The sequence below is a fragment of the Panthera pardus genome, unplaced genomic scaffold (assembly GCF_024362965.1).
Source record: "Panthera pardus isolate Hobbes unplaced genomic scaffold, ASM2436296v1 HiC_scaffold_3, whole genome shotgun sequence".
NCBI lineage: Eukaryota > Metazoa > Chordata > Mammalia > Carnivora > Felidae > Panthera > Panthera pardus.
In genome coordinates this window covers 5874933-5900410 of record NW_026526876.1, presented here as the reverse complement: position 1 = coordinate 5900410, position 25478 = coordinate 5874933, and the positions used below count along the sequence as shown (strand labels likewise).

Here is a 25478-nt window from a genome sequence, read left to right as displayed (position 1 = left end):
CCCCCCCCATCCTGCCCCCGGCCAGTGGGCTGCCTTCCCTCCGGGCTCTCAGGGAACAGTCGGGTCAGCAGCCAGCCTGTGATTCCCCGCACAGCCACACCCGCAAGGTGACAGGACAGGCTTTCGAATCTGGACAGAAGGCTGCAGGGTAGACGTCCCCAGGCGGGGGCCACGAGGCATCCCCGGGGGCAGGGGGAGCTGAGCCTGGGGCCCCCTCTCAGTAGGATGAAGACGGGTTGGAAGGACGCTTTGAGGACCGTTTGGGGGGCGGGGTGACAAACAGAAGGACGTTTGTCCCAGAGCTTCCATGTTTGTATGTCCGAATGTCTGTCTGTCCTTGGGCTGAATGTTGGTTTCAAAAAATACCCTAAAGAGCCCCCCCTCCCTCCCCCACCCCGGAGGCTGGCCCAGGGCCACCCCTTCTAGGAGCTCGTCCCTGTCCTCCAGGCCCAGGTTGAAGGCAAGGCTGTGTGGGGCCAGAAAGGAAGCTGGCTAAGGGGGGCGGGGGGGGGGGGGCGGAGCACCCCCAGGGCCTTGGTTCTGCCCCGCCCCCCGGCCACCCCCTGGGTCCACCACCTCCCGTGTGCACCTAGCTACCGGCTCTGAGGAACCGCCTGGGCTTGGGGCCCGCAGAGGCCCTGAGTTCCGCATGCGGAGCCCGGTTTCCTCGGGCACAGTCTTCCTGATCGGCTCCCAGAAGGCATGATCTTTCAGTGCCCGCAGTAAGGACGTACCGGGAGGTGAGCAGCTGTCCTGGGGCCGACGGGGGGGTGGGGGTGGGGGTGGTCTGTCCCCACAGCCTGAGGTCCCTGAGCCCCGCCCCGAAAGCCACCTCCCCTCGGAGAACGGAGCTGGAGGGCGTCAGCGGGGCGCGGCCCGGGAGCTGCGGCGGCTCCTCCGTGAACCGCCCCCCCCCCGCCCCCGCGGGATGGGTTTCGGAAGGGGTCGGGGTGCTCCGCTCCCACAGGCTCCGGGGGAAGGAGCAGAGCAACCCAGGCCCACCCCGACCCTGCGGTGGGCGGGAGGCCCCCGCCAGCCCCTCAGCCGCCCCTCTCTCTGCCACCTTGCAGATCTCGTCCACTTTGACATCCCCTCCATCCACGTAGAGCTCGGGCCGCCGCTCCGCCTGAGCCCCCTGGAGCACGCGCGGCGACACTCGGTGACGGAGAAGAGGGACTCGGAGGAGGAGTCTGAGAGCACCGCCCTCTGACCCGCGCAGGCCCCGCCCACCACCCACCCTGGAGCGCCCCCTGGGCTCGCCGAGCGAGCGGCTGTGCGGTCACTGCCAGCGACGCTGGAGTCGTGCGCCAAACTGTCCCCTCCGGCCTGCGCGGCCGGAGTAGGTGCAGAGTTCGTTTGTTCCCCGGGGTGGTGACTTTGCCTTTTGTTTGATCTTTGCCTTTTGACTTTGTGCCTATTTTGATCCACTTTCAGCACCCCCCCCCCCCCCCCCCGGGCTTGCGCGTCAGAAAGGTCGTTTGCAGCTGCAGGCTGGGGGTGCGGGCAGGGTTGGGGTGCCTGGTGCCACCCGCGGTTGCCCTCCCAGGCTCTGACAGCTCGGGGGGCGCCCTCCCGTCACCTCGGTGACTGCAGGGGACCCCCCCCCCCCCCCAGCAGACTGGCTCTGGGATCCAGAAGTCGTGGCAGCGACGTGCGCCCGCAGCGCAAGTCGGAGGGTGGGGGAGGCAGCCGGTGTACAACCTGCGGCCGCCCCTGACGCGCGGGCTTTAAAGTCAATGGCTTAACACAAAATTTGCTTCCCTTCCTAAGGGTTTTGCTTTTCCCTACCGTGTGACCGAAAGCTCCCGTCACTACCTTCTCGTTTTATACTTCTGAATTTCTAATCTGATCTTGAGGGCGCCTGGACGGCGGAGGATGGCGCCCCGGCCCCGCAGAAACCTCTGCCGACAGTAACTACCCCCATAACCCCCCCCCCTCCCCCGCCCCAGGCAGGTCGCCTCTCCTTCCCGGAGGCCGCAGGGAACAGCAATAATCGCGCGAACCCGAGCAGCACGCAGGAAGGGAAGGTGGCCCTCGGCCACGCGGGGCAGGAGGCACGGCCCCGCGGCCTGCGCTCAGCAGTGAGGCGGGGCCGGAGGACACAGGAAGCCCAGTCACACTCGGGGATTGAGGGAGTGAGACGGCATCGGGTCTTGCATGCAACTCAAAAGTTCCGATTTTATCCGTTTAAAATCGATGCGATCTACCTATACATGATATAATGTTTGTATATATGAAATCTATATTTGTTGAATTTGAGCCAAACTAAACCCATGTATAGGTGTACAATGAGAAATTCAAATGCTTATTTTCCCCCCCCACACGGTGGAAAGGAACCCTCCCCGCTGGTGGGATTTTGCCACTTTTGATGCTAACAAACAGCTTTGCTCACTTCTGGCGAGGACGGTTCAGTACCCAATTTGTAACGGAGCCCAGGGGTTGAAAGTTACCTTTAAATACATGTACAAATAGTTGTCAAAAGTAATGTTATTAAAATAGATTTATTATCCCTGAGCGTGGCCTATCTTCTTGTTCTGACGATCAACTTGCCGGGAACACTCCTCCTCGGGAGGAAACCTGAGCCCAGGGCTGGGCAAGGCTACATCCTTGGTTTCACTTTCAAATCTGCGTGTCCTCCGGGGAGGGAGAAGACACAAATAAGTACCAGACTCATCTTTGAAGCTTCCCTCCGTTTCCAAGCACTAACCTCAGCGTTGTTAAATCCCACACGGAGGGCAGGAGAGCCAACTCGGGGTCGGATTTCTCATGACTCCAGGGTGGTGAGGGGGGGGGTCTCCCCCGAGCAGCGGGAGGACCCGCGTCTTCCTGAGCCGGCACGGCTTGACCTCTGTCAAAATCCAGGGCACAGAGGGGTGGCCACTCCCTGGGGACAGGCTCCGGAGGTCCCCGCCGTCACCGGAGCTGACTTCCAGGTCACCCTGGGTGCAGGGCGGGGAGACTCCTGCTCAGAGGTGTTAAGAGGACGAAGCAAAGCACTTAGGTTCCACGCGGCATCTTTACTGGGTTCTGTCTTTGGAAGTGGTATTTCTGGAGTCTCGGGCACTCACGTCCACGACGCAGCGTTCCTGGGACACGGCTCGCCTCGGGTGTGCAGATAGAATGCACTGGCTGCGGCAGGCGTGGGCACGCCATTTTTCGTGACCTCCTTAAAAATTGGCTTGTACCGAATTCCAGCTGTCCGTTTTTCCATCCGGCAGCCTCACGTCCCAAGGCCGGGCTGGGCCCCGCCGAGGGCCGCCCAGGGGAGCAGACCCGGGGCCACCGTGCGGAGGATGCCAGCCTCCCGAGTCCGGGGTCGCCCTGCCTTCACTGGGCCCTGACCTTCTTGCTCTGAGGGCTCTGCGGCTGCTCCGGGAGGGCTCGTTTCTGCTGGGGCGCCCCGTCCTCGGGGCCGCCCGCCTGCTCCCCAGAGAGGAGGGCCGCCCGCGCCAGCCGAACCCCCCGCTTCTCCCTGCGCCCCTCCATCTCCTCGATGTCGCCAGCAAACAGGGCCTGGAGCGGGGCGATCAGCTTGGAGACCGTGGCGGAGTCCCCGAAGCAGACCTGGGAGGAGAGCGGAGAACAAGGACGTGCGTCAGGGTCAGCTGCGCCGAGGGAGCCCTCTGCCGCAGCAGGTGCCGGCTCGCCCCCCACCCACATTCCTACCGGCTCCCTACCACCCTGCCTTCCTACCAGCGGGAGGAGGACAAGGCCGCGGGAGGAGGAAGCCCTCTAGGGAAAGGGGCAGGGACGCCCCGCTCGTGGCCAAAGGAGCAAAACCGCACAGGGGTCAGGAAAGGCAAGGCTGCCCGTCCTCACTCAGAGGGACCAGAGGCCCCAGGCTGGCTTCCTGGCCAGTTGACGAGAGAGAACACCGACTCCCCAGCAAGTGCCGAGGCGCAGACGCGGCCGTGGGGACGGCCGGGCCTGACTCCTCAGGGACTCCAGTGGCCAGAGACCCTGGTCCAGCCCGAAGGCCCCAGAGAAGGTCGGCTTTGCCATCCTGCCGGGGCAGGCCATGGCGGGAGGATGGACAGACCCCCCCCCCCTCCTACCCGGAGCCCCCCGTGCAAGACCCACACGCACAGACCTTCATGTGGTCAAAGGCGATCCCCACTTTCTCGTTGAAGCCGGGGCTGAAGAGGGGGACCTTGGCGTAGCGCTGGCTGAAGTGGGTGAGCATGGTGAAGCCCGCGTTCATCCGCACACCCACGCCGATCGCCTGAGACGTGGTGCTGCCGACAGAGGGCGCACGTGAGGCCGGCGCCCAGCGGAGGGAGACGCCGTCGCACACAGGCCCCGGGTCCCGGGCGCGCCCGGGGAAGGCCGGGTGGGGGCGGGCTCCTCCGTCAGCGCCCCTACTGCCTACAAACTCTTCCTGACGGCCGGATTCTGCGCACACGCCCCCAAATGGAGCCCAGGCCGGGGGTGGCGTCAGGGCGCCCGTCCTGAGGGCAGCGAACGGGCAGGGGGCTTCTCGCTTGGGGTACATACTCTTGTCACAGCAACAGCCTGCGACCCAGGCGGGCCCGCACTTCCCCGGGCAGCTCTCAGCTGTGGCTTCCGTTTCTGCCACCATATGCGCAATACTCGATCCCCACCCCGGCTAGCGCCTGCCTGGACGGCGCTGCAGAAATGAGGGCAGAAGCCCCCACGGCCTAGTGGGAAGCCAGCTGGCCCCGTGTCACGGTCCCTGGAAAGCACAGTCGTTCCCTTCGGGGCTGGCGCGAGGTGGCTCCGGGTGCCCCCGGGGAGAAGGGAGCGGCTCATCAGTCTCCCCTACCTGTGCGTCTTTTCCACGGCCTCCTCCTCCAAGCCGTCCTCCAGCGTGGCCTCGTGTATCAGGAGGGTGGCGTCCTTCCCTAGAGAGGAAGCAGCAGACACTGGAGCAGCGCCCTCTGCCTGAGAAACGCTGGGTCCCGGGTCCACACCGCCATCCGTTCCCCCGCCCACACTCGCCTCCACTCACCCATCTGGACCAGAGCCTCGCAGGGCATGGTGTCGCCGGAATAGACCAGCTTCCAGCCGGACGTGTGGACCAGCGCACAGCCGAAAGCATGCTTGCAGTGCCGGACCAGGCAGGTCTGAAACTGAAGGAGCGGCTGAGCAGCCTCTGGCTGTGCCCCCGTCACCCTCCCGCCTGCGGGCGCCCCCTTACCTCTCCCAGATCACACGCTTGCAGCAGCGAACCAATCAGCCTTTCAACCTCGGGGCTGGGCACCTCTGCCCCTTTCTGAAGGCATTTGGCGGGAATCAGGCTGGGAGAAGACAGAAGAGTTTAACGGCAAGCGTGAAAAAAAAAAAAAATGTCACGCGTTTTTTAAATTATTTTGAGAGAGGGGGCGCCTGGGTGCCTCAGTCGGTTGAGCTCCGACTTCGGCTCAGGTCATGATCTTGCAGTTTGTGGGTTCAAGCCATGTGTCGGGCTCTGTGCTGACAGCTCGGGGCCGGGAGCCTGCTTCAGATTCTGCGTCTCCCTCTCTCTCTCTCTGCCCCTCCCCTGCTCATGCTCTGTCTCTGTCTCAAAAATAAATGAGAACATTAAAAAAAAAATTATTTTGAGAGAGAAAGGGAGGGCAAGTGGGGGAGGGGCAGAGAGAGAGACTATCCCAAACGGGCACTGTCAGCGCAGATCCCGACTCATGGCTTAATCTCACGAACAGTGAGATCATGACCCGAGCAGAAATCAAGAGCCGGTCACTCAACCGACTGAGCCACCCAAGTGCCCCTGGGTGTTATGTTATGTTATGTTAACGTGATTCAAAGTACAAGTGTCTGGCTAGAAAGCCCCAAAATCGTTATTGTAAGGAAAGTATTTAAATCAGGAACTAAGAGAAGAGGGTTGTCGTTTAAAAAGAGCCAAACCAAGCCCCGAGGCCGCGGTAAGAGACCTCGCGGATGAGGGCCGCCGGAGGCTACAGTGAGGGGACCGACCCCAGGCACAGGGACTCCCTCCCCGGGTCGCCTGTGTGTCTGTCGGCCCCTGCTCGGGCGCCGGGCCCTGGGCCGCTTTCACGGAGAAGTGCGGGCGGAAAGCTAGGAACTAGAGCAGAACCGAAAAGAGGCCTGGGCTGAGATGCGACGCGGGACATCAACACGCGCGCGCGGGAACCGTCGACGGTTCCTGTCCTGGAGTCAAAGCGTCCCTACCCCGTCGCCCGCCGCCGGGGGCCCAGTCCCGGGGAAGGCCGCGGGGTCCCGGCGTCTCGCGAGGGCCGCGGCCGAAGGAGGCAGGTGCCGACGCTCACCTGACGTGGTGCAGGATCCGCTGGCACTGGTGGTGGTACTGCTGGAGCCAAGCCCTGAGCTGGGTCGGGGCGACCACGGGCAGAGGGTGACACGGCTTTCCCAGAGATGCCTGAGGCAAGGACACCCGAGGGACGGGAGCTCAGGGTGACGGGAGATGTGGCTGAGGGGTGAGCCAACCAAACTCAAAGGACAATAAAAGTGCGCGCGGCACTTACCAGGGCTCGCTCCCTCTGCAGCAGAATATTTAGCAAGCCCTGCAGGGGGGAGAAGGGGACACGCGTCAGCCACGTCCGGAGTCCCCTCCGCCACGCCTCCTCTGGCTTCTGGCGTCCTCCTCTTGCAGCCGCTCCCACCTCCCTATCGGCCACAATCCGTGGGCAGCGTGACCAGGGACAGGGCAGGGGTCTGGGGTCCCCACTGGCCCTGGGAGGTCCCCTCAGGGCAGGCTCGTGGGCAGGCAAGCCCGGTGAAGGCTGACAGCGGGACCTTGTCCAAAGCAGTGCACCGAGCGGAGCGACCGCACCAGCGAGAGGAGAGCCAAGGCCCTGGGCACATCTGGGCACAGCAGGAAAGGAAGCGGGTAGCGCGGGCCAGAGCGGCGCCTGCCCTCCGCCGGGGTCCCTCCGCCGGGGTCCCTCCGCCGCTCACCGTGTGGTGATCCGCGTGCAGGTGGGACACGAACACAGCGGCGAGGGTGCCCAGGACCCTGTCCACCTCGTCTCCGTAGTGACGGCACAGCTGCCCGAACGTGCCTTCGCCACAGTCCAGGAGGAGGGACCTGTCGGGGCTGGGGACGAGGGTGACGGTCACGTGGCCGGGAAAGGCCCCTGGGGCCCGCAGGGCTCCCACGTCCGGAAGAGGCGGGGCGAGCGGCTGCGTCCCTCCCACGCCTTCCCACACCTCTCGCGCGCTGAGAGGCCGAGCCCGACGCCGCGGCAACTCCGGACGCCGGAGCTCATCACACACAGGCGGCCACCGGCCACGGAAACCCCTGAACACACACAGCACCCAGGGCCACGCGGATGCTGGCGCCCGGCTCGTGAAACGGGAGGACAAAAGCATCTACTCGCAAGGAGGCCCCTCGGGTTATCGGAGCTGAACCCGGCAACGGCCCCCGCGGCCGCACCGGCGCCGGGCACGGGTGCGCACGCGGGGCAGCCGCCCGCTGTGCTTCCGGTCGAGCAGTCCTGGCCTCCTCAGCCCGGGCCGCCCCCTGCCCGGCAGGGGCAGGACAGGCAGTGACCGCCGGCGGCGCAGGGGGGGAGGGGTGACCGGCGGAGGCCCCGCTACTGCCGGGGAGCCGCTCGCGGAGTCGGGCCCCGGGTGCTTCCATCCCGACGGCCCGTCTCAGCCTCTGCCCCGCGGGGAGAGGCCAGTCTCCCGCAGGCCTTCGTCCTCCTCCGGGAGGGGCCGTCCGGCAGGGGGCGCTGTGGCCGGGCTCCGAGGAGAAGCCCCAGACACACAGACACGTGACCTTCTGGGCAGGGACCGCTTTGCGGAAGCGCCTCCGGACGAGTCGCGTCAGGCTCAGTGCCACTGGGGGGGGGGGGGGGGGAGTCGGTCGGGAGAAGCCCCTTCCACGGAGCCTCCCAGCCCCCAGAGGGAGGCCTGGCCGCCTGACTGCTCTTCCGGGGTCCTACGGAGTCCGTCCCAGATGCGCGCACGCTTGATGTCAGGGCGCGCCTCGTACGTGCCGTGCGCAGTGGACACGGCTGGCATCCGAGACGAGCACGCACAGTCTCAAAGCGGGCCCGGCCCCTCACAGTCTGACTTCCTCCACGGACGCATCTGCAGACGCACGGCGAACACGGCCCGGCGCCCGGGTTAACTTCTCCGCGGGCGAGGACGCCAGCCCGACCCAAGAGAACCGAGTCCGGGGGCCGAGCACGAGACGGGCGCACCGGCCCCACGGCCGCTCCACGCACCAGCAGACACCAGCTCGGGGACAGCACGGCGCGGCGATGAACACACCGCCTCACTCCGGAGCTGCCGCGACCGACGGTGGGAACTAGTAGCCTCTCTGAGCGTTGGTTTACCGATCAAGGCATCGGGTGGGCATTGCTTCATAGGGTTAACGTGAAAACTCAGCGAGATGGTTTCTCAGCAAAGCGCACGGCAGACGGCAGGGCCGGCTATTTTCATCAACAGCGCAGGGGACGAAGCCTGGTGAGTCGCGGAAGCACCAGCTACTGAGGTTAATCACGAGACGCATCAGCGCCCACGACTCCTCTCCCCGGCACTCTGGCCGAGAGGACGCCCCATCTGCCCCTGGGCCGGGCGGCGGGGCAGGGGTTCTGTTTGGCAAGTCGGGGCGGTGCCCGGCGCGGGAGGCGGGCTCCAGGAACGCAGTACCTGATGTTGACAAGCGTGGCGCTGACGTTCCGAATCTTCATCGGGATGGCAGACCCCGTCCCGAGGAAGACGATTTCTGGATACGGGCTTCCATTCTCTATGGAAAAACACACACAAGAAAGAGCCCATTTCTGTGGGTCCAAAGTGAGCCGGCACTCAGCCACGAGGGGCGTGAAGTCTCGCTTCCCAGGAGGGGCTGCGGATCCCACGTGGCAGGGCCTCAGGAGGCGAGGCCCCCCTCCACTGGCTGTTTGGGCGTCAATAGCTGTCTGGGAGGAATGGCAAATAAATCCCACGGCCCTTCCTTGGAAAGAAGTGCTCCTGGTCCTTTACGAAAGGAAGGGGACTTTACGCTGCGAATCGTTTACCTCAAGGGGCGGGTTCTGCCTGGCATCCAGCTCTTCCCACCAAGAGCTTTACAGGGGACACAAGCAGGCTCGGAGGGGACGCACCGCACGCAGGTTGTCTCCAGAGGAGGCGGAGCCAGAACCAGAGTCTAGAGAGACTTGATGGTTCCGAAGCCGAGGCCCCTTCCGTGGCGTCAGCCAGCCTGACCAGCTCCACGTGCACGGCCAGGAGCCTGATCCGGGTGGATCTTTCACACGCAAACCAGAAATGCAATCACAAACCCAAAGCGGACAGACGGGAAGGCTACTTCTGGGGACGCGAGCCTCTATACCCGCCCAGGCAAACTTCCATGCAGAAACTGTAGCCGGGGGCGGGGTGCCTGTGTGGCTCGGTGGGTCAAGCATCCGACTCCGGCTCAGGTGGTGATGTTGTGGTTCATGGGATCGAGCCCCACATCAGGCCCTCTGCTGTCAGCGCAGAGCCCGCTTCGGGTCCTCTGTCTCCCTTTCTCTCTGCCCCTCCCAAGAGCACACTCGTGCTCTTTCTCCAAGATAAACAAAAAACAAAAACTCCAGAAACTGCAGTTGGGTGGAAGGCCATCTGGCCCCATGAACGTCCACCCGGTTTCTGGACCAGCGTTCTCCGCTTCTATCATTAGCTGAAAAGCACCCTAGAAAAACCAGCTCCTGGAGCAAAGGTCACCAAGCTGCCTCCAACTGCTCTTGCTGACTGCACAATGGTGAGTGTCACCCGGCAAGGCGGGCGTCGTGGCCAAATCTCTTGTGGATCCTTAGCAAAGCCAAGACCGGATCCCGAGTCGGCTCGGCCAGGGTTCAAAGCTCTTTCCGGAGGCCGGCAGGAGCTCCCAGGCCCGCCGCACACAGCCACGTGCCTTGTAAAGAATGGCCGGGTGCCATCACCAAACACTCTGATGTACCTGGTCTTGGCGGGAGGGCAGGCGGCAGGCACGGGCACCGGTGTTCTCAGAGAACACACGTGACGTCACTAGCCCAGGTTAGAGGGTGCCTGCCGACCTCCTGCTTAGCGCTCCGAAAACACCAGCGGCCAGCAGAGGAAGGCCATTCTGGGGTCTTCTGCTCACCTGTGGGGGTTGGGCCGTCCTGCACAGCCTTCCGGTATTCCTGCACACTTTCCTGGAAGTTGGGGAGCTCCAGGGCCTCGGCGACGAACTCCTCAGGATTGCAATTAATAACCGCGTCCCTGCAGGGAGAAAAGCATCTCAGGTGACCGGCCCGGGCACGGCCTCAAGCAGACACCCGAGTGGATGTCTGGAATTGACTTATGGACGTGACCCGCAGAAAGTCCTTCACATCAAGAGTGAAGGCCAAGTGCCTGAGACCCCGGGCAGTCCTGTCCTCCTGCTGTGTGGACGCTTCCTTCTCAGCCTAGTCGGGGGGGGGGGGGGGGGTGAGGGGGGAGGGGTCTCAAAGCAAGTTCTGAATAGCTTCAGCCCCTCACGACATCTCAGCTCAAAGTCTCACGAACCCGGCACGACTGACATTCGGGGCAGGGTCCCGCGTGCCACCCCGACCTCCACCCACTCGATGCCACTGGCAGCCCCCAGGCCCTCCCGGGCTGTAACCACGAAAAACGTCTCCAGACGTTGCCTGACATCCCTTGGGAGCCAGAGGAAGGGAGGGGAGAGGAGCAGACGGCCCTGGTGGACACGCACAGCCCACGAGCAATGGCTCGCGTGGTAACAAGTCCTCAGAGCCCAAGAACCCTGTGGAAACGCAGGCCTTGACTGATGCGTTTCTAGCGAGGCCCCGGCGATGCGACGTGGCTGGTCCCGCCACGCTGATAGGCAAGGCTCCGTCAGCGGCTCCCCACCCCGACCGGGCACTCGTGCAGGGAGGCCGGGCCCGGCTCCCCAGAATCCGACCCGGGAGGCCCGGGACTTGCACCGTGCGTGGGCATGAGGCTCATCTGGGTACCGGCTGGACTCAGCTTTATGAACCTTGTGTGCAGAGGCTGACAGCAGGCTCCGAAATCTGAAGACCGCACGGTCTGTAAAAATCCCGAGCACTCGTCACAAGAGCACATGGCGTGCAGTCACAACACAGTGGACAGGAAGCTTCAACTCGCTCAGGATTCGCTTGGACGTGAGAGATGTGTGGGCGGGAGGCACTTCCCATGGTACTGGCTGGACTGGTAGAGGCTTTCCTGCCGGCAACTTAACGCTCACCGGATGCCCTCCGACCCAGTAACCCCACATCTGCGAACCCCCCCTGAGGGAACAGAGTTCCCCTCAGACGCTTGCCTATAAAACACTCAATGCTTCAGTAGAACAACACAAAACTAGAAACGTCTAAAATGAACAAACACCCCATCTGCAATGCCATTAGAAATCCGGTTACCAAAGACCACGTAATGACTCAGGAAAAGAAAGACGTGTCAGGTCACAGATCCACAAACACACTTTTCAAAAGATACCTTCCCTGCTTGTTCCAATTTAAAAGCAGAATGTTAACCATCAATTTCTCTCATCTCGGGGACGAGATGATGGGTACTAATTTTCTCCATCAAACACACGTTACTTGTCTGACGGAAAACAAGGGACACGTATGTGTCCCTGTCATCATGGGGGAGACTTTGCAAAAGCTTCGTCGCTGGCCTCATCCTCCCGCCTCGACCCAAACCAGAGCCGCGTGTCCTGGTGACTTTGCTCTGGGACGCAGCCGCCCCCGTTCATTTACTGCTCGTCCGGGGATCATCTGCAGCAGGGACAGAGTTCAGTGCCCGAGACCAGGCCATGTGGCCTGCACAGGCTGCGGTATTCACTACCTGGCCCTTCACGAGAAGAGCCTGCCGCTCCCGCTCTAGACCCTTCCGTCAGCTCAGAGTCGTCCTGACCTCTGCCACTCCCTCCGAGGACGCAGCTGATACTTGAGGAGGCACTCGCCCCGGACGGTGGGCACACGGGAAGCCGGGACTTCCTCCTGGAAGAGACAAACCCCACTGCATGGAGAGAAACCGAGCCGAAGGGCCGGGCTGGGCTGGGGGACCGTGTGGGGCACTACCTGGCGGCAGGGGGTGGCGAGCGGGGGGAAGATGTCGGGGTGGATGAGGCTGAGCTGCGTCTGGATCTTGTGGCTGCGGAGATTGTGGACGGACGAGCAGCTCTCGTTCAGGACCAGGTGCTGGGCGGCGGGCCCGAACCTAAGGCAGAGACGGCGTGTTCACGGTGCCCTGCAGGGGGGACCCCGCTGCGGGGACAGCAGCGACACCAGTGCACGTAGGTAGGCGGAGGGGCTCAGAGAGAGGAAGTTGCACTGCTCTGCTCGGAGTCCAGTGCTCTCTGCGGACCGGAAAGAGCCCAGAAGAAACCAGAAAGCTAAGACGTCGGGCGCCTACGTAGGGACTGGGAAACAAAACGGAGTTCAGGGTAGAAGAAAAGGCACCATAAAAGGAAAACAGACCACGTGTGTTAGGGCTCAGGCCCTCCTCCAGGAACAGAGGGTGACGACCAACCGGCTATCCAGGAAGGAGCGGAGGGGGCGCCTGGGTGAACAGGGGGCTGGGGGGTGGAACCCCACCACGTCACTCTGCGCTCAGAGTTTAGCTCCGACACCACCTGGTTTGGCCCCGCCTGGTGCTGAGCTGGGCCGGCGTGGAGCGCCCTCTTCTCCCGGTCCCGAGCGTGGGCAGATGGCCACTCACGGGACGGAATGAAATAGCGAGGCACCAGCACACTGCCTGTCACGTGCTGGGTGTCCAGTGACCTGAGGCTGCTGTTCTACACTCGCCAGTCTCTTCTTTAGGACTCGGCCTCGGGGTCATCAAGAGCGGGCGGTGCTCACTGGGACCCCGAGTGTGCGGGGACCCCACTAGCTGCTGGATGCGTGCGCATGGCGCCACCTAGTGGCAGCTGTTCCCCACGCGGGGCACAGGTGTCTGCCCGGGGGAAGGAGGGGAGGACAGACGGACGGCACAGGGTCCTACCTCTCCATCCACTGCTGGTACCTGGAGTCCGCAAGCACACGCTCCGGGGCCATGTGAACCACCAGCGCCACGGGGGCCTCGGCATTTCCCTGGTACCTGGGGGGAGGGGAGAGCGGCGTTTTGCTTCGGACAGTGAAACAGGCTCACAACGTTCGCACGCGGTGCCCGTGCAGCCGTTGGGGGGGGGGGGGGGGGGCGCTCGGCTTGCTCTCCGGGTGGGTGAGCACAGGGAGGGCGCCAGCTGGCCCCTCTGGTTGGCTCGGGGGCTGCCCGCCGGGCCTTCCCGCGGGCGCCGGAGACAATCCCCGTCCCCTCCGGCCACAGGGGCTCGGACCTATGGAGCAGGACAGAGGTTCTCCAGGCCTCTTCTTGCTCCGCCCCCCATCTTTCACGGCAGCTCCCCCCATAAATCTCAGCACCTCCAGGTCTGCCTTACTGCCCGCCTTCCAGTAGACCCAGGGCACAGGCATGGGCTGTTACAATGGTCTGTGATTCCACCGTCCAGAGAGAGAGGCTCACTTTCTAACATGCTGATGCATTTCCTTCCGGTTCCCGTAAAAAAATTCACACAGTATTTTTAACCTGTCCTTCCCTTCCGCGCACGCACATGCACACAGACAGACATACGGACAACACACACACACACACACACACACACACACAGAGCGCACGGGGTCGTGTGCTTAAACCTCACAGCACTGCCTCAGTGCACGCGCCAATCAGCTCACAGGGACTCCAAGTAGCTTTGCCGCCACGGCATGACTGAAACACGAAGCCTGTGCCAGCCGGGTACCCAGAGTCACCCAAGGAGAAAAAGCGGGTCTGAGGAAGAGCTTCTCACACTAACCTGAAAGAGTTAGAGCTGCCCCAGAAGGTCTGTTGTGATAAGCAGCATAAAATGACTGAGTGAAACACGTAAATCAGAATTAGGAGCAGGAGAAATACACGCAGAAGAAACCACGAGGAACGGGAGAAAGAGGAAAGCACAGGCGTGTGGGGCAAAGCTACCCGGGATGACAGCCGACCTGAAAATGGGCCCCGCATCTTTGCACGACAGGAGACAACGGAGCCCAGGCCACCGGAAGATCAGAACAAAGGTGTTCCGAGACTAAGGTTCCATCCCTTAACACAGACCCCTGACCAAGACTCTCACACACGTCAGACCTGCCTCAACAGATTCAGTGCAGGCAAGTGAACAATTTATGAGCTAAAAATAGTCCAGGGGCGCCTGGGTGGCTCAGTTAAGCATCTGACTCTTGATTTCGGCTCAGGCTCATGGCATCGAGCCCGGCAGAGGGCTCCGTGCTGACAGCACAGAGCCTGCTTGGGATTCTCTCTCCCTCTCTCTGCCCCTCCCTACTCACGCGCACGCTCGCTATGTCTCTGGAACATAAATAAACTTTAGAAAGAGAAAAAAAGGGCTGAAAACAATTCTAGAACGTGTCCTAGACTTAGCACCCTAACCAACCGCTGATCTTCTAGTCTGCAAGGGCTCTCCGGGTCTCAGTCTTCCCTAATTTCACTCACACGCTCGTGTACTCCGTAAAGCCCGCCGACTAGCAGTCCCTTGGTCAATCCTGCCAGCAGGGGCCTGACCCCGGCACTTGGGGCTGGGAGCACGGGCTTCCCAGACGCGGCTCCGTGCCAGGAGAAAGCACGGGCCAGGCAGACGCCCTCCTCCACCCCGACGGCCCTCGTCACCTCTTGAAGGTGGCGTTCTCGCAGACGGGCCGAATGAATCCTTCATCCGGACACTCCACCACAACAAAAGCAAGGCCGGGATCTGGAGGAGTACAGATCTCTTCAGGCAAAATCTGCAAAACAGCGGGGCGATGACTCTCTCCGAGGGCAGAGCCCCAGCTCAGCAGACATGCAGGGAACTGCCAACCGCACAGAATCCCTACGGAACACGCACGGACCAGCGGGAGGATCGCCGCCCGCCCCCTTCCCGCTCGTGCTGCTCCTCTACACGTACGCAGACCTGGAGAGGGCACTTCAAACCCAGAGTGGCCGTGAAGCCGGGCAGGACAGTCAAGGTTCCCTCGGGTTTGTGGCCGTTGGTTCTGACATTCTCAGACGCCAGAGAAAACACCCTGGTTAAGAGCACGGTGGTGGTCCTTTGGGCCGCGTGCCCCAAGCCCACCCTCAGGGGGTCTGCCGTATGTCCGACAAGGGAGAGCACCCATCCCGTGAAGAGGAGGACCCCCAACCCTAACTAGATGCTCTGCATTTACACCCAAATGTGGCCAGCGTGGACACGCTTCCCTCAAAGTGAGCTCTGTCTGCGGGGCCCAGGCCAGAGCACGGCTGTCCCACGTTTGGGCCCCCACGGGGACTGCGGACACATCACGGAAACGGGCGCCTCACCTCCCTGCCCTCGTAAGTGACGCTCCTCCCGTCCTTGACAGCAGCGATGATGGGGGCGATGGCAGCCGTCCCGCTGAAAAGAGGAGGCCAGCCACGGGTGAGCCAGGCACTGGGGGGACACGGGCCCCCCGCCCACCCCCCGGCCGCCCGGCCACACTCACACCGGGAGGCCCAGCTCCTTGGCTTTGAGCACCAGGAAGTTTCCTTTCTTCACGTGCAGCTGCCACAGACAGAACGCAGACGTCATCTCAGTGAGGGAGGAGGAAGCTCGGCTTTAACCACTTTTCTTGGGTTTTAATCACCTTTCTGGTTTTATGTTTTTAGTGTGTGTGTGTTTTAATGTTAATTTATTTTTGAGAGAGCGAGCGTGAGAAGGGGAGGGGTGGAGACAGAGGGAGACAGAAGATCCAAAGCAGGCTCCACGCTGTCGGCACAGAGCCCGACGTGGGGCCCGAACCCACGAACCGCGAGATCATGACCTGAGCCGAAGTCAGACGCTTCACTGAGCTGCCCAGGCGCCCCTGGCTTTGCTCTTTAATTTCGGTTTCTTTCTTACCGCTTGATGAAGCGCTCAGGTCCGGTTATTGCTTTGAAATGAAATACACCATATCCCATGCTATATCCTGAAGAAGTCACTGATTCTCAAATACTTTAGGACTAAAAGCTGAACGACTTAAAACCCAGCACATTACTTCCTGATGTTAACTTGTTACAGATTAATAAAATGCAATCCATTTCCAAATCAAAAGTATCCTTCAAGCATCCTTGAGAAGAAACAAACACCTTTCTGTCTGATCATCCCGTACTTACCATTTAATAGCTAACAGGACGTGACCAGAACCTTGTCTAACAGAAATGATCGCACAAATCCCTACAGGACCCAGAACCGTGAGGGCAGTGATAGGCACTTAATGCGGGAGTGATCTTCCCCCTGTGGTTTTCGCAAACCCATAACAGGGAGCTGCTTTCATCCTGGAGAAAAGTTGTAATGAAAAATGCCCGACATGCTCTTACCATGCCAGAAGGACAAACAACAAATCCCGCCCCCAAACCTGATAGTCACCCTCCTGTACTTAAAAAACATGTACATTCATTCTACGGATCTACGTGTTTCATATGTAATAATAAAAAGTCAGAAACGTCATAAAAACTTAATAAATCTTTGACTACGAAGTTCCACTTGGTTTTCATTTTCTTCCTTAGATCTTTAAAAGGGAAGTAACTCTGAGGGCAAAACCTCCAATTTGGATCCTTGAGTCTTACTGGGATTCTAGAATTTTCTAGCTCGGCAAACATTACCCTAGATGAAGGATTACAGCTTTAGTGCATTGTAACACAAAGATGATGAGCTCAGATGACGGCTTCAGACAGCATCGTCTGTGATACCGTGACCTTCCCTCCACAGACCCTGATGGGCTTCAGGATGGAAACTACGTCTCTAACATTTAACAGGGACTTGCAGACTAAGGCAGGCAAAACCCCTCCCTCTACTCCAAGCTGACTTCAGCCCACAAGAGACATGTGCCCACCTGAGGGCACGGAGTGTGTGGCAGGCAGCGGAGAAGCAGAACACAATCCCATGAGGCCCTGCGCTGGCACACGGCGGTCTGAAGCCCATGCTCTCCTAGCGGAGGACAGCCCGAGTCCCAGGCCCTCACACGTAGGGCCTCTTGCCTTCGACCTCCCACGGCCTGCACCAGCTCAGCTGTGCTGCCGTCCAAAGCCTCAGCCGGGAAGCAGCAAATTGGCCCCAGGAGGGATAAGGGCCCACAGGCTGATCGGTGAGAGCAGGGCCCAGACGGGGCAGCAAACAACAAAGGAGGGGACACAAGGGCCGGGGGGGCCATAGCCCACAGCCTCGGGAACGGCGGCCCAGCAGTGGCCAGGTTTACAAGTCGGGGGGACGGCCCCACCACACAGGGCACACTTCATCACGCTCCATGGCCTCTACTGAGAAAGGAGGGAAGGACCTCATACAATTTACAGATTACCGTATAAACCTACTTTAAAAATTGGGGGCACGTAGGTGGCTCAGCATCCAACTTCGGCTCAGGTCATGAACTCACGGTTTGTGAGTTCGAGCCCCACATCGGGCTCTGTGCTGACAGCTCAGAGCCTGGAGCCGGCTTTGGATTCTGTGTCTGCCACTCTCTCTGCCCCTCCTCTGCTTGTGCTCTCTCTCAAAAATAAACATTAAAAAAAATTATTTTACTGCCTAAAAACTCAGAGATACCCAAGTAATAAGCCTATCGACAATAGTACCTAACTTATAAAACCTACTATTACTTAAATAAATTGACCAGGGCGCCTGGGTGGCTCAGTCCGTTAAGCAGGTGACTTCAGCTCAGGTCATGATCTCGCATTCAGTGAGTTCGAGCCCCGCGTCAGTCTCTGTGACGACAGCTCGGAGCCTGGAGCCTGCTTCGGATTCTGTGTCTGCCTCTCCCTCTGCCCCTTCCCTGCTTGCACTCTGTCTCTCAAAAATAAATAAACATTAAAAAAAATTTATTTCAATCAGGTTGACAGAAGTGATACAATCAATGATCCTGCAACTGATAACGATTACTACTTGACCTTCCAGAAGTGTTTTCCCTGATTGGTGTTATAATTTGGATGAAAATTACAAACCTATTTTAAAATCAACATTACTTCTCAAAAACCAATGAAAGCTCACAAAAAGTCAACACATGTAGCTTTACCACAGATTAAAGTGTTCGCTACACTTAATAAAACTTTAATGCAAAGCCCTATTAAAATCAGGCCATTAGTCAAGTTTTTAAAATACTCTATTGTCATAAAATTTTCACAGAATCGGACCAACTTCAGATTTGCAGACACAGGCCTCAGTGAGTGCTCGCCGGCATTAAAATGAGTCTAGTTCGAGTGGTTTAACAGCTACGGTAAAACCATCTGAACTAAAAGAGAGCTGAAGGAGTCTGAACGGAGGCCCGATTCCTTTGCAGGAACACAAAGCCACATTTCTGAAGTGCAAGACGGCTGACTGTTCCCAAGCACAAACCACACGTAGGCGGAAGGGCTCCGTTGCCGGAAGGGCGTTTGAAAGTACATAAAATTACAGGTGGCAGATGGAGACACAGGGGGTCTGTGCTCCTTCCGGGCACAGGGGACTCGGGAGCTGCCACCTCAGAATCACAGGGCAAGCACTGACGGAAGGTCACCACGCACGCTCACTTTTGAAAGCCCACCGGGGAGGCGCTTACCTTACAGACAAAGGCTACGACCAAGGACGGGTCCCTGCCACGCTTTCTCTGGCCGACACCTGCGGAAAACCGAATGTGGTCAGAACGAGGCCAGTGTGAACCTTCTCGGGCTTCCCAGGTGGATGGTCATCCGAAGTCTGGCTTCGTGCAAAATGGAACGGACACAACCGTACGAGACAAGGGTCAAAGAAAACCCTGGTATCCTTTCTGCGGCAGACATGGATGTCGTCCCACTGGCGCCGAGATCGGAACAAACAGAAAATGCAAACTGCCCACCGGAAAAGCTAGAAATGTCTGGTGAAACGTTTCAAAAAATGACAGTGTACCCAGACGTGGAGAAGCGAAAGCAAGCCGTAATGTGCTTTATAAACAAGTGTACAAATACGCGAACGAACTCGAAAGTCAAAGGCCTGCAGGGAAGATGCCCCTGTGCCACCCACACCAGGGTGGCGCACAGGCCGGCCCTTCTGGGGCAGGAGACCCGACCAGGGCAGAGAGCGGAACGACCGGCCTCGCCCGCCGTGCTCCCACGCCTCCAACACCTCTACTCCTGGGATTTTCACTCACTTTCCCAGCAGCCTGTCGTTCTGCAGGAAAAGGGGCAGAGCCACTCACTGATAGGGCCCGTGGGCTGAGCACTTCGTGCACTCATGAAAGATCACCTCGCGTTAACGAAGGCCGCGAGAGGCTGCGTACGAACCCATCTGCCGGAGCCTGCTCTCCTCCGGGTGCACGGAACACAAAGTTTGGGGCCCACCCAGGGTCGGGGACTGGCCCTAGAGCTCCATACGGCCACCTTCACCCTCTGCCCACGGGCCAAGTCCCACACTGACAGAGAAGCGCCCGTTTTACACACAGGCTTCTCACGAAAACAATTCCAACCTGCAGCAGGACGGGGCAGCAGATAAAGAAGCCAGCGTTCTCGAGACTGCATGCTGTTGGGTTTAAATAGCATTACCGTCTGCAAGATGCTGCTCGTTTTCGGTGGATCCAGAATCCGAAGACTGCCCTGGACTGAGTCTTTCTGGACTCTGAGATGGCTGGCGTTCTCCACGCTTCTGCTCGCCTGGTTGGCATGGAAAACAATCAGACCCCACGCCGCGGAGGTGAGCTCACGGCCAGGAGCCCGCTGTGCACACGGGTCGGTACCGGAGTGCCCACTAAACAGCCTGCCTCCTATGACAGTGACTGGGTGCCTCCCCACCCGGGTCTCTGACCAGGCGCCACACCCACCCGGGTCTCTGGGCCGCAGGACCTTTTGATCCCCTTCCCGTGTCTGCTCAGCCGAGAGCCCTGACCACGGCAGGGACTCAACAGTGTCTGCGACTGAAACGCAGGCAGGCAGCAGGCTGGTTCACACACCGGCGCCACCCTCCGCGAACAGACCTAGGCCGGCGGTGACAGCGCCGTGGGAGGGCCGTGACTTTGCAGCCAGTTAAGTCTCCAGGCCAGTAAAACAATTCGCCGTGGGGTGCCTGGGTGGCGCAGTCGGTTAAGCGTCCGACTTCAGCCAGGTCACGATCTCGCGGTCCGTGAGTTCGAGCCCCGCGTCAGGCTCTGGGCTGATGGCTCGGAGCCTGGAGCCTGTTTCCGATTCTGTGTCTCCCTCTCTCTCTGACCCTCCCCCGTTCATGCTCTGTCTCTCTCTGTCCCAAAAATAAATAAAAAACGTTGAAAAAAAAAAAAAAAACAATTCGCCGTGCTAAGAGGCCGGCTGGGCCGCTGTCTCGCAGAAGCCCGCCCGCTCCCCCCGTGCACGTTCCTTATCGGCCCTAGGGGCTGGGACAGCCGGCCAGCTTGGGCCACACAAGCTCACGTCAAAGCAAACGGTCACATGCCAGGAAGGGAGGAATAGAGAGGGACACACATCAGGCCCGGGGGGTCGGGAGGGGTCAGGAAAGAGAGGACATCTGACCAGGAGTGAGCCAGACAAGGCGGGCTCTGATGCGACCAGAGTCTCACTGGGCCCCAAGCATGTCTGCCTCTGCTCGAGACACACACCCACCTCCCTCCCGCACACACAGGGGCCGTGCAAGCTGCGTGTCCAGGCCAGGGCCGGGCTTCCCGGCCCCCTGCGGGGGGCTGTCTGTCATCTGTGTCCCTTGAGCACCTGGCCTCGCTGTCAAGGGAACGTCCCTAGTGCCCTGCGTCCTCCTCGCCATCAGCAAAACCTGGCCCGGGGTGTGACTGGCCAGACACAGATGAGACACACGTGGCGGGGCCTGACAGGCGGACGGTCTCTAAGTCAAAACCTCGTCGTCCGGTCCTGGGACTCGCGAAGGTTCACGGGACCTTCTGAACTACTCACAACACTTCTATCGGTATTAGTGTTTATAGAAAACGCCTTCCTAGCGCAAACCCCTCCAGCATCCCATCACGAAAGGAGTGCTTACATCCGTGGCAAATAAACCCCAAGCGATAAACATGCAAAACTGACAGTGCAGATTACGATGTCCCAAAGTACAATCACGATCGTTAGGAGTCCAGTGTGTCTGGTAAGGTTGTAAACTCCTGAAGGGCAGGAACCGTCTTAATTCTTCCACTAAATTTCCTGATCGCATTGAGAACACAAAACCAGGCACACAAAGCCAGTACTCGAGCATTTTCTATTTTCGCACGCCCCTTTCCTTGCCCGGGACCTACATGCCTCCCTCCTCCCAGGAAACGGGGCTTTTGTACTCACTGTAGATGGGGACCTGGAAAACTGTCATGGTCTCATCCTTGTATTCGGGTGCCGAGTGGGGCCGCACGGCTGTATGAAAAAGACCACGGGGCAGTGACTGCACTGGACAGAGGCACTGGGGGAGAAAGAGCCTTCCAGATCACCAACCACAAGCAAATGGTTTCCCTTGGGATTCTGCTGGGAAGCTACACTAAAACCAGAATTTCTGAGTAAATTACAAATTTTAAGAAAGAAGCACCAATGTATTTTCATCGGCCAATACTACGCTAAATGAAAAAAATGTATTATCACTACCTGCTTAAAAAAAAAAAATTCTCAAATTTATTTTTTTTAATTAATTTTTTTTTAAAGTTTATTTATTTTTGAGACAGAGAGAGACAGAGCATGAACGGGGGAGGGTCAGAGAGAGGGAGACACAGAATCTGAAACAGGCTCCAGGCTCTGAGCTGTCAGCACAGAGCCCGACGCGGGGCTCGAACTCATGGACCGCGAAATCATGACCTGAGCCGAAGTTGGCTGCCTAACCGACTGAGCCACCCAGGCGCCCCAACAATTCTCAAATTTAAAAGGCATATGTTAACACACGGCCTCGTGACACCAAAAGGAATGCATCATCACAGCTGTAAGAACCACCATCCGATGTGAAATAAGATGTTAGTGTTTCCACTGAAGATGAGCATCAGGGGCGCCCGGGCAGCTGGGCTGGGCGTCTGACTTTGGCTCAGGTCATGATCTCGTGGTTTAAGTTAGAGCCCCAAGTCAGCTCGGAGCCCGGAGCCTGCTTCGGATTCTGTGTCTCCCTCTCTGTCTCTCTCTGCCCCTGCCCTGCTCATGCTTTCTCGCTCTCTTTCAAAAATAAATAAGCTTCAAAAAAAAACAAAAAACAAATGATGTTTGAAAAGGAGTGTTAACAAACCAGGGACGCAGACTGCCTCGGGGGCGGGGGCCCTGCTGGCATCGTGGGCTCCGCCTAGCCCCAGGAGGAGGCCACCTGCCTCCCAGCAGAGCCCAGCTGGACCGAGTAGCATCTCTAGTCTCTACCTGGGGGGCAGGAGGGGGCGCGCAGAAAAGCACAACAGGCAAGATTTTAAAAATTCATCTCCTGTTGATGAAGCACGGGGTTTTAAGGTTTCACGGGGTCCAATTTTTATGGTTTCTCCTTTGAGAGACTGGGGCAGACAGAAGGCAGAAATGGCCGATCCCGAGTCAGAGGCAGGAACGTACCCAGGTCTATTCCCTTCAGCGGACCAGAAAATGTTTTGATAGCTTCCAGGTATTTTTCCTACAAAAGAGAAAGAAGGAAAGCAGCAGTTCCGGCGGCGCAAACGGCAACGGGCAGTATGCAGAGAAGTCAACGTAAAAGCCCAGTAAGTATTCCGAGCCACCTTTGCAGAAAGAGTCACGCGGTGGCCGCTCTACGCTAGAAGCCAAGGGTTCAGCGGTGAGCGGGGGACGCGCTCCCCAGCCTCGTGAGACATAAAATGCAGCGACAAAACTGAACCGAGGCAGAGCACAAACCCCCGGGGAGTGGCAGCCGTGCTGAGGGTCTGCAGGAAGCCCGTGGGACGCGGGGGCCGGGGTACGGCCCCTCCGAGAGTCAGGCAGGCTCCCCAGCAAATGTCCTTGCGACGGGGCTCTGGGGGCTCAGAAGGAAAGCCCTGGGACGGGAAGGGGCTTCAGGGAAGAGCTAAGAGGGGCCCGCGGAGCCCCAGCGTGGGGACCGGGATACAGAAGCCAAGGGTGGGCCAGAGCCGGGACCCACAGGGCTCCCAGGCCCTACTGCGGGGGCGGCACTGTGCGGGGTGTGACTTCCCTACGGGTGCGTCCCCACCGCGTGGCGGGTATGAAGCTGTCACGGAAAACACGGGTAGGAGACAGACGGCACGAAGGCCTCGAGGACAGACGGATGGATGGATTCGAGGCACTATTTTGGAGGCAGAATTAACAGCACCTGGCGGCTGCCTGCCTTTCATGTTAAGAACTGGGAAATCACGATGGGCACACCACTTCTCGGCAGTGTGAAGGGGCTGCCTTGGAAGGTACCAAGAGGTCTGAAATGTGCGCGCGCACTTGCTACCGAACACGTAAGGAGCTGGCCTAGCGCGGACCCCTTCGCAACTTTACAGAACATCACAGCCATCTGACAGAGGCAGAAACCGAGGCTCTAGGAGATACAGCGACTTGTGCAAGGTGACACGGCCTCTTTAGCTTGAAAGGCGGTTAACTCCCGAGGGCAACAGGCGAATTTGCAGAAATGGAACCGGCTCGCGACTCACATTAAAAAAGGAGGGGTTGACCTTGGCAGCTAGTCAGGAGAGACTCACCAGCTGTGGCGGTCCCGAAAGCACACACTTTGGGAGCCCGGTTTCCTTTAAGGTGAGAATCATTCCTGGAAGGAAAGAAGGAAGGAAGGAAAGAAGGGAGGAAGGTCAGCCGTCTCCTCACCGTGCCCGGAAGCTGCCACCAGGGGGCGCACTCCTCGCTTAACCAGCTATTTATCTACTCGTCCTCCTTCAGGCTTCAGTCATCAAGGGCCACGTGCAGCAGTGACGCCTGCCGGGGGTGTAAGGTGACTGTAACCATCACCACTACACCCTCCGGTTTACTGGCACGTTTCTCCAGTCCAGCAACTCAATAAACGAAGTGGATGGTAACGCTTGGGAAGCGGCATGCGTGTTAAAATCTGTCCTTCTGACTCACAGCTTTTCATGCTGCAGCTGACTGGGCGAGCATAAAAAGAATTCCAGCGCGCAGGGGCCCCTGGGTGGCCCGACTTCAGCTCAGGTCATGATCTCAGGGTTTCTGAGTTCCAGCCCTGCATCGGGGTCTGTGCTGACAGCTCGGAGACTGGAGCCTGCTTCTGATTCTGTGTGTGTGTGTGTGTGTGTGTCTGCCCTTCCCCTGCTCATGTTCTGTCTCTCTCTCAAAAAAATAAGCATTAAAAAAAGAAAAAAGAAAAAAGAAAAAAGACTCCAGCTCCCGTGGGCTCAGAAGATGGGCAAAAATGAACAAACAAAAAACAACAAAAAACGAACAGGGCAGCCTAAAAATCCCAGACTTCCCTCCAGCCTCTAACTTCAGAAAGAATATACTTACCACACAGCCCCCCAACATTACACCAGTGCATTCGGGTCAGGAATATGTTATCCAAACGAGCCACCTTCAACCTAAGAAAGACAGAACACTTGAGCAACACAGGGACCCTCTGTGCTGCTTCAGAAGCACTCCTGTCTGTCACCTCGGCGTTCAGGGCCCACAATCACCTCCGCCCCAAGAGAAAACGGCAGACTCACTTGTGCTCCTGCATGAGTCGCTGGACGCCTTCTCCACAGTTGAAGAGATACCTACAGGACACACGTTACGCAAGACATTCAGGAGATGCTACTCTGTAAAAGCTCTGCCACCGTTTTACATGCTTTACTGTTCGCTTCGAGAAAAACACACGTTGCGCTCCTGGGCTGCATTTCTGGCGTGAAGATGCTGCTTGGGAACGAACCCTCCTTAGAGGAGCGGCGAGCAGGGGACTGGGGGCCTGTGTAGCAGGCTGGTGCTGGAGCGAGATGGGTCCTCTCCCCCATCACCTCACCAGACCTGATACCACCCCACACGCCAACCATGAGGTCCCGGTGTCGGGGCACACGGGAGGTCGTGCGGCCAAAGTGTGCCACGAGGGGGCTCGGGGCCCAAGGGTTGGAAAGAGGACGCTCCTGCCCAAGTGTGCAGCTCTCAGAGGCCCCCGGGAGCCCCACGGCCGTGGGGGTGTAGGGCATCTGGGACCCCCCGCACCCCCCAAGGGGCCAAGCTCGGCTGCAGCAGCGGAACTCCCCACGGGTGACGCGGAGACACCGCAGCCCCGAGGGCGGGCGGGGCGCGACGAGGGGACGCCGCCTAGGCCCGGCCGGACTCCGGGGCGGCGCACTGACCGGTTGTACTCGGAGAAGACGTAGAGCGCCGCGCCCACGTCCCGGCCGCCGGCCGCCACCACCTGCAGGTACACGGTGTTCGGGCCCCCGGGCTCCCACGCCGCGCCACGCTTCTCCCGCGTGCGCAGGTGCCGCAGCGGGTCCTTGGGCGGCCGCTGGCGGCGGGCGGGTCCCTGCGACATGGCGCGCCCGGCCGCGGACCGCAGCAGCAGCACCGAGCGAAAAGCCCACATGCGCCGGCCTCCGCCCGCGCTCCTAAGGCTGCGGGTCACTGGGCTCCTGGTGCCCCCCCACGCCCCGCCCCTCCGCCCCGCGTGGCGGGCCCAGCCAATCAGAGCGCCGCGCGCCGAACTGCCCACCTACGCGGGGCCA

General features: G+C 59.7%; 2 protein-coding genes across 8 annotated transcripts in view; one reads left to right on the top strand and one right to left on the bottom strand.

The window, feature by feature from the left end:
* The window catches only part of ARHGAP44 (Rho GTPase activating protein 44), a 181225-nt gene extending 178711 nt beyond the window's left edge, over window positions 1-2514 (top strand). For 4 of the 6 annotated variants that reach the window (XM_053893121.1, XM_053893120.1, XM_053893123.1 and 1 more), the window contains one exon: window positions 1071-2514. In XM_053893121.1, the coding sequence (XP_053749096.1) occupies window positions 1071-1210 (140 nt within the window). In that variant the 3' untranslated portion in view covers window positions 1211-2514. Of the gene's footprint in view, window positions 1-677; window positions 741-1070 lie in introns of all 6 variants that reach the window. The other 2 variants (XR_008418830.1, XM_053893122.1) reach the window with 2 other exon arrangements.
* ELAC2 (elaC ribonuclease Z 2) lies at window positions 2483-25408 on the bottom strand. 2 transcript variants are annotated; one of them, XM_019413402.2, is made up of 24 exons: window positions 25107-25408; window positions 24477-24527; window positions 24280-24350; window positions 23508-23572; window positions 22408-22465; window positions 21184-21252; window positions 19459-19566; window positions 18501-18559; window positions 15441-15499; window positions 15280-15352; window positions 14614-14726; window positions 12913-13008; window positions 11991-12129; window positions 11824-11909; window positions 10052-10170; window positions 8602-8698; window positions 6898-7036; window positions 6465-6503; window positions 6249-6358; window positions 5159-5258; window positions 4970-5090; window positions 4784-4862; window positions 4091-4235; window positions 2483-3564 (listed from the first exon to the last, which is right to left on the bottom strand). In XM_019413402.2, exons 1-24 carry the CDS (start codon window positions 25337-25339, stop codon window positions 3328-3330), a joined length of 2466 nt encoding a protein of 821 aa, XP_019268947.2. In that variant the 5' UTR covers window positions 25340-25408; the 3' UTR covers window positions 2483-3327. The 2 variants fall into 2 exon arrangements, with proteins under 2 accessions (XP_019268947.2, XP_053749094.1); XM_053893119.1 differs by lacking the exon at window positions 19459-19566.
* Between the last annotated feature and the right edge of the window lie 70 nt (window positions 25409-25478).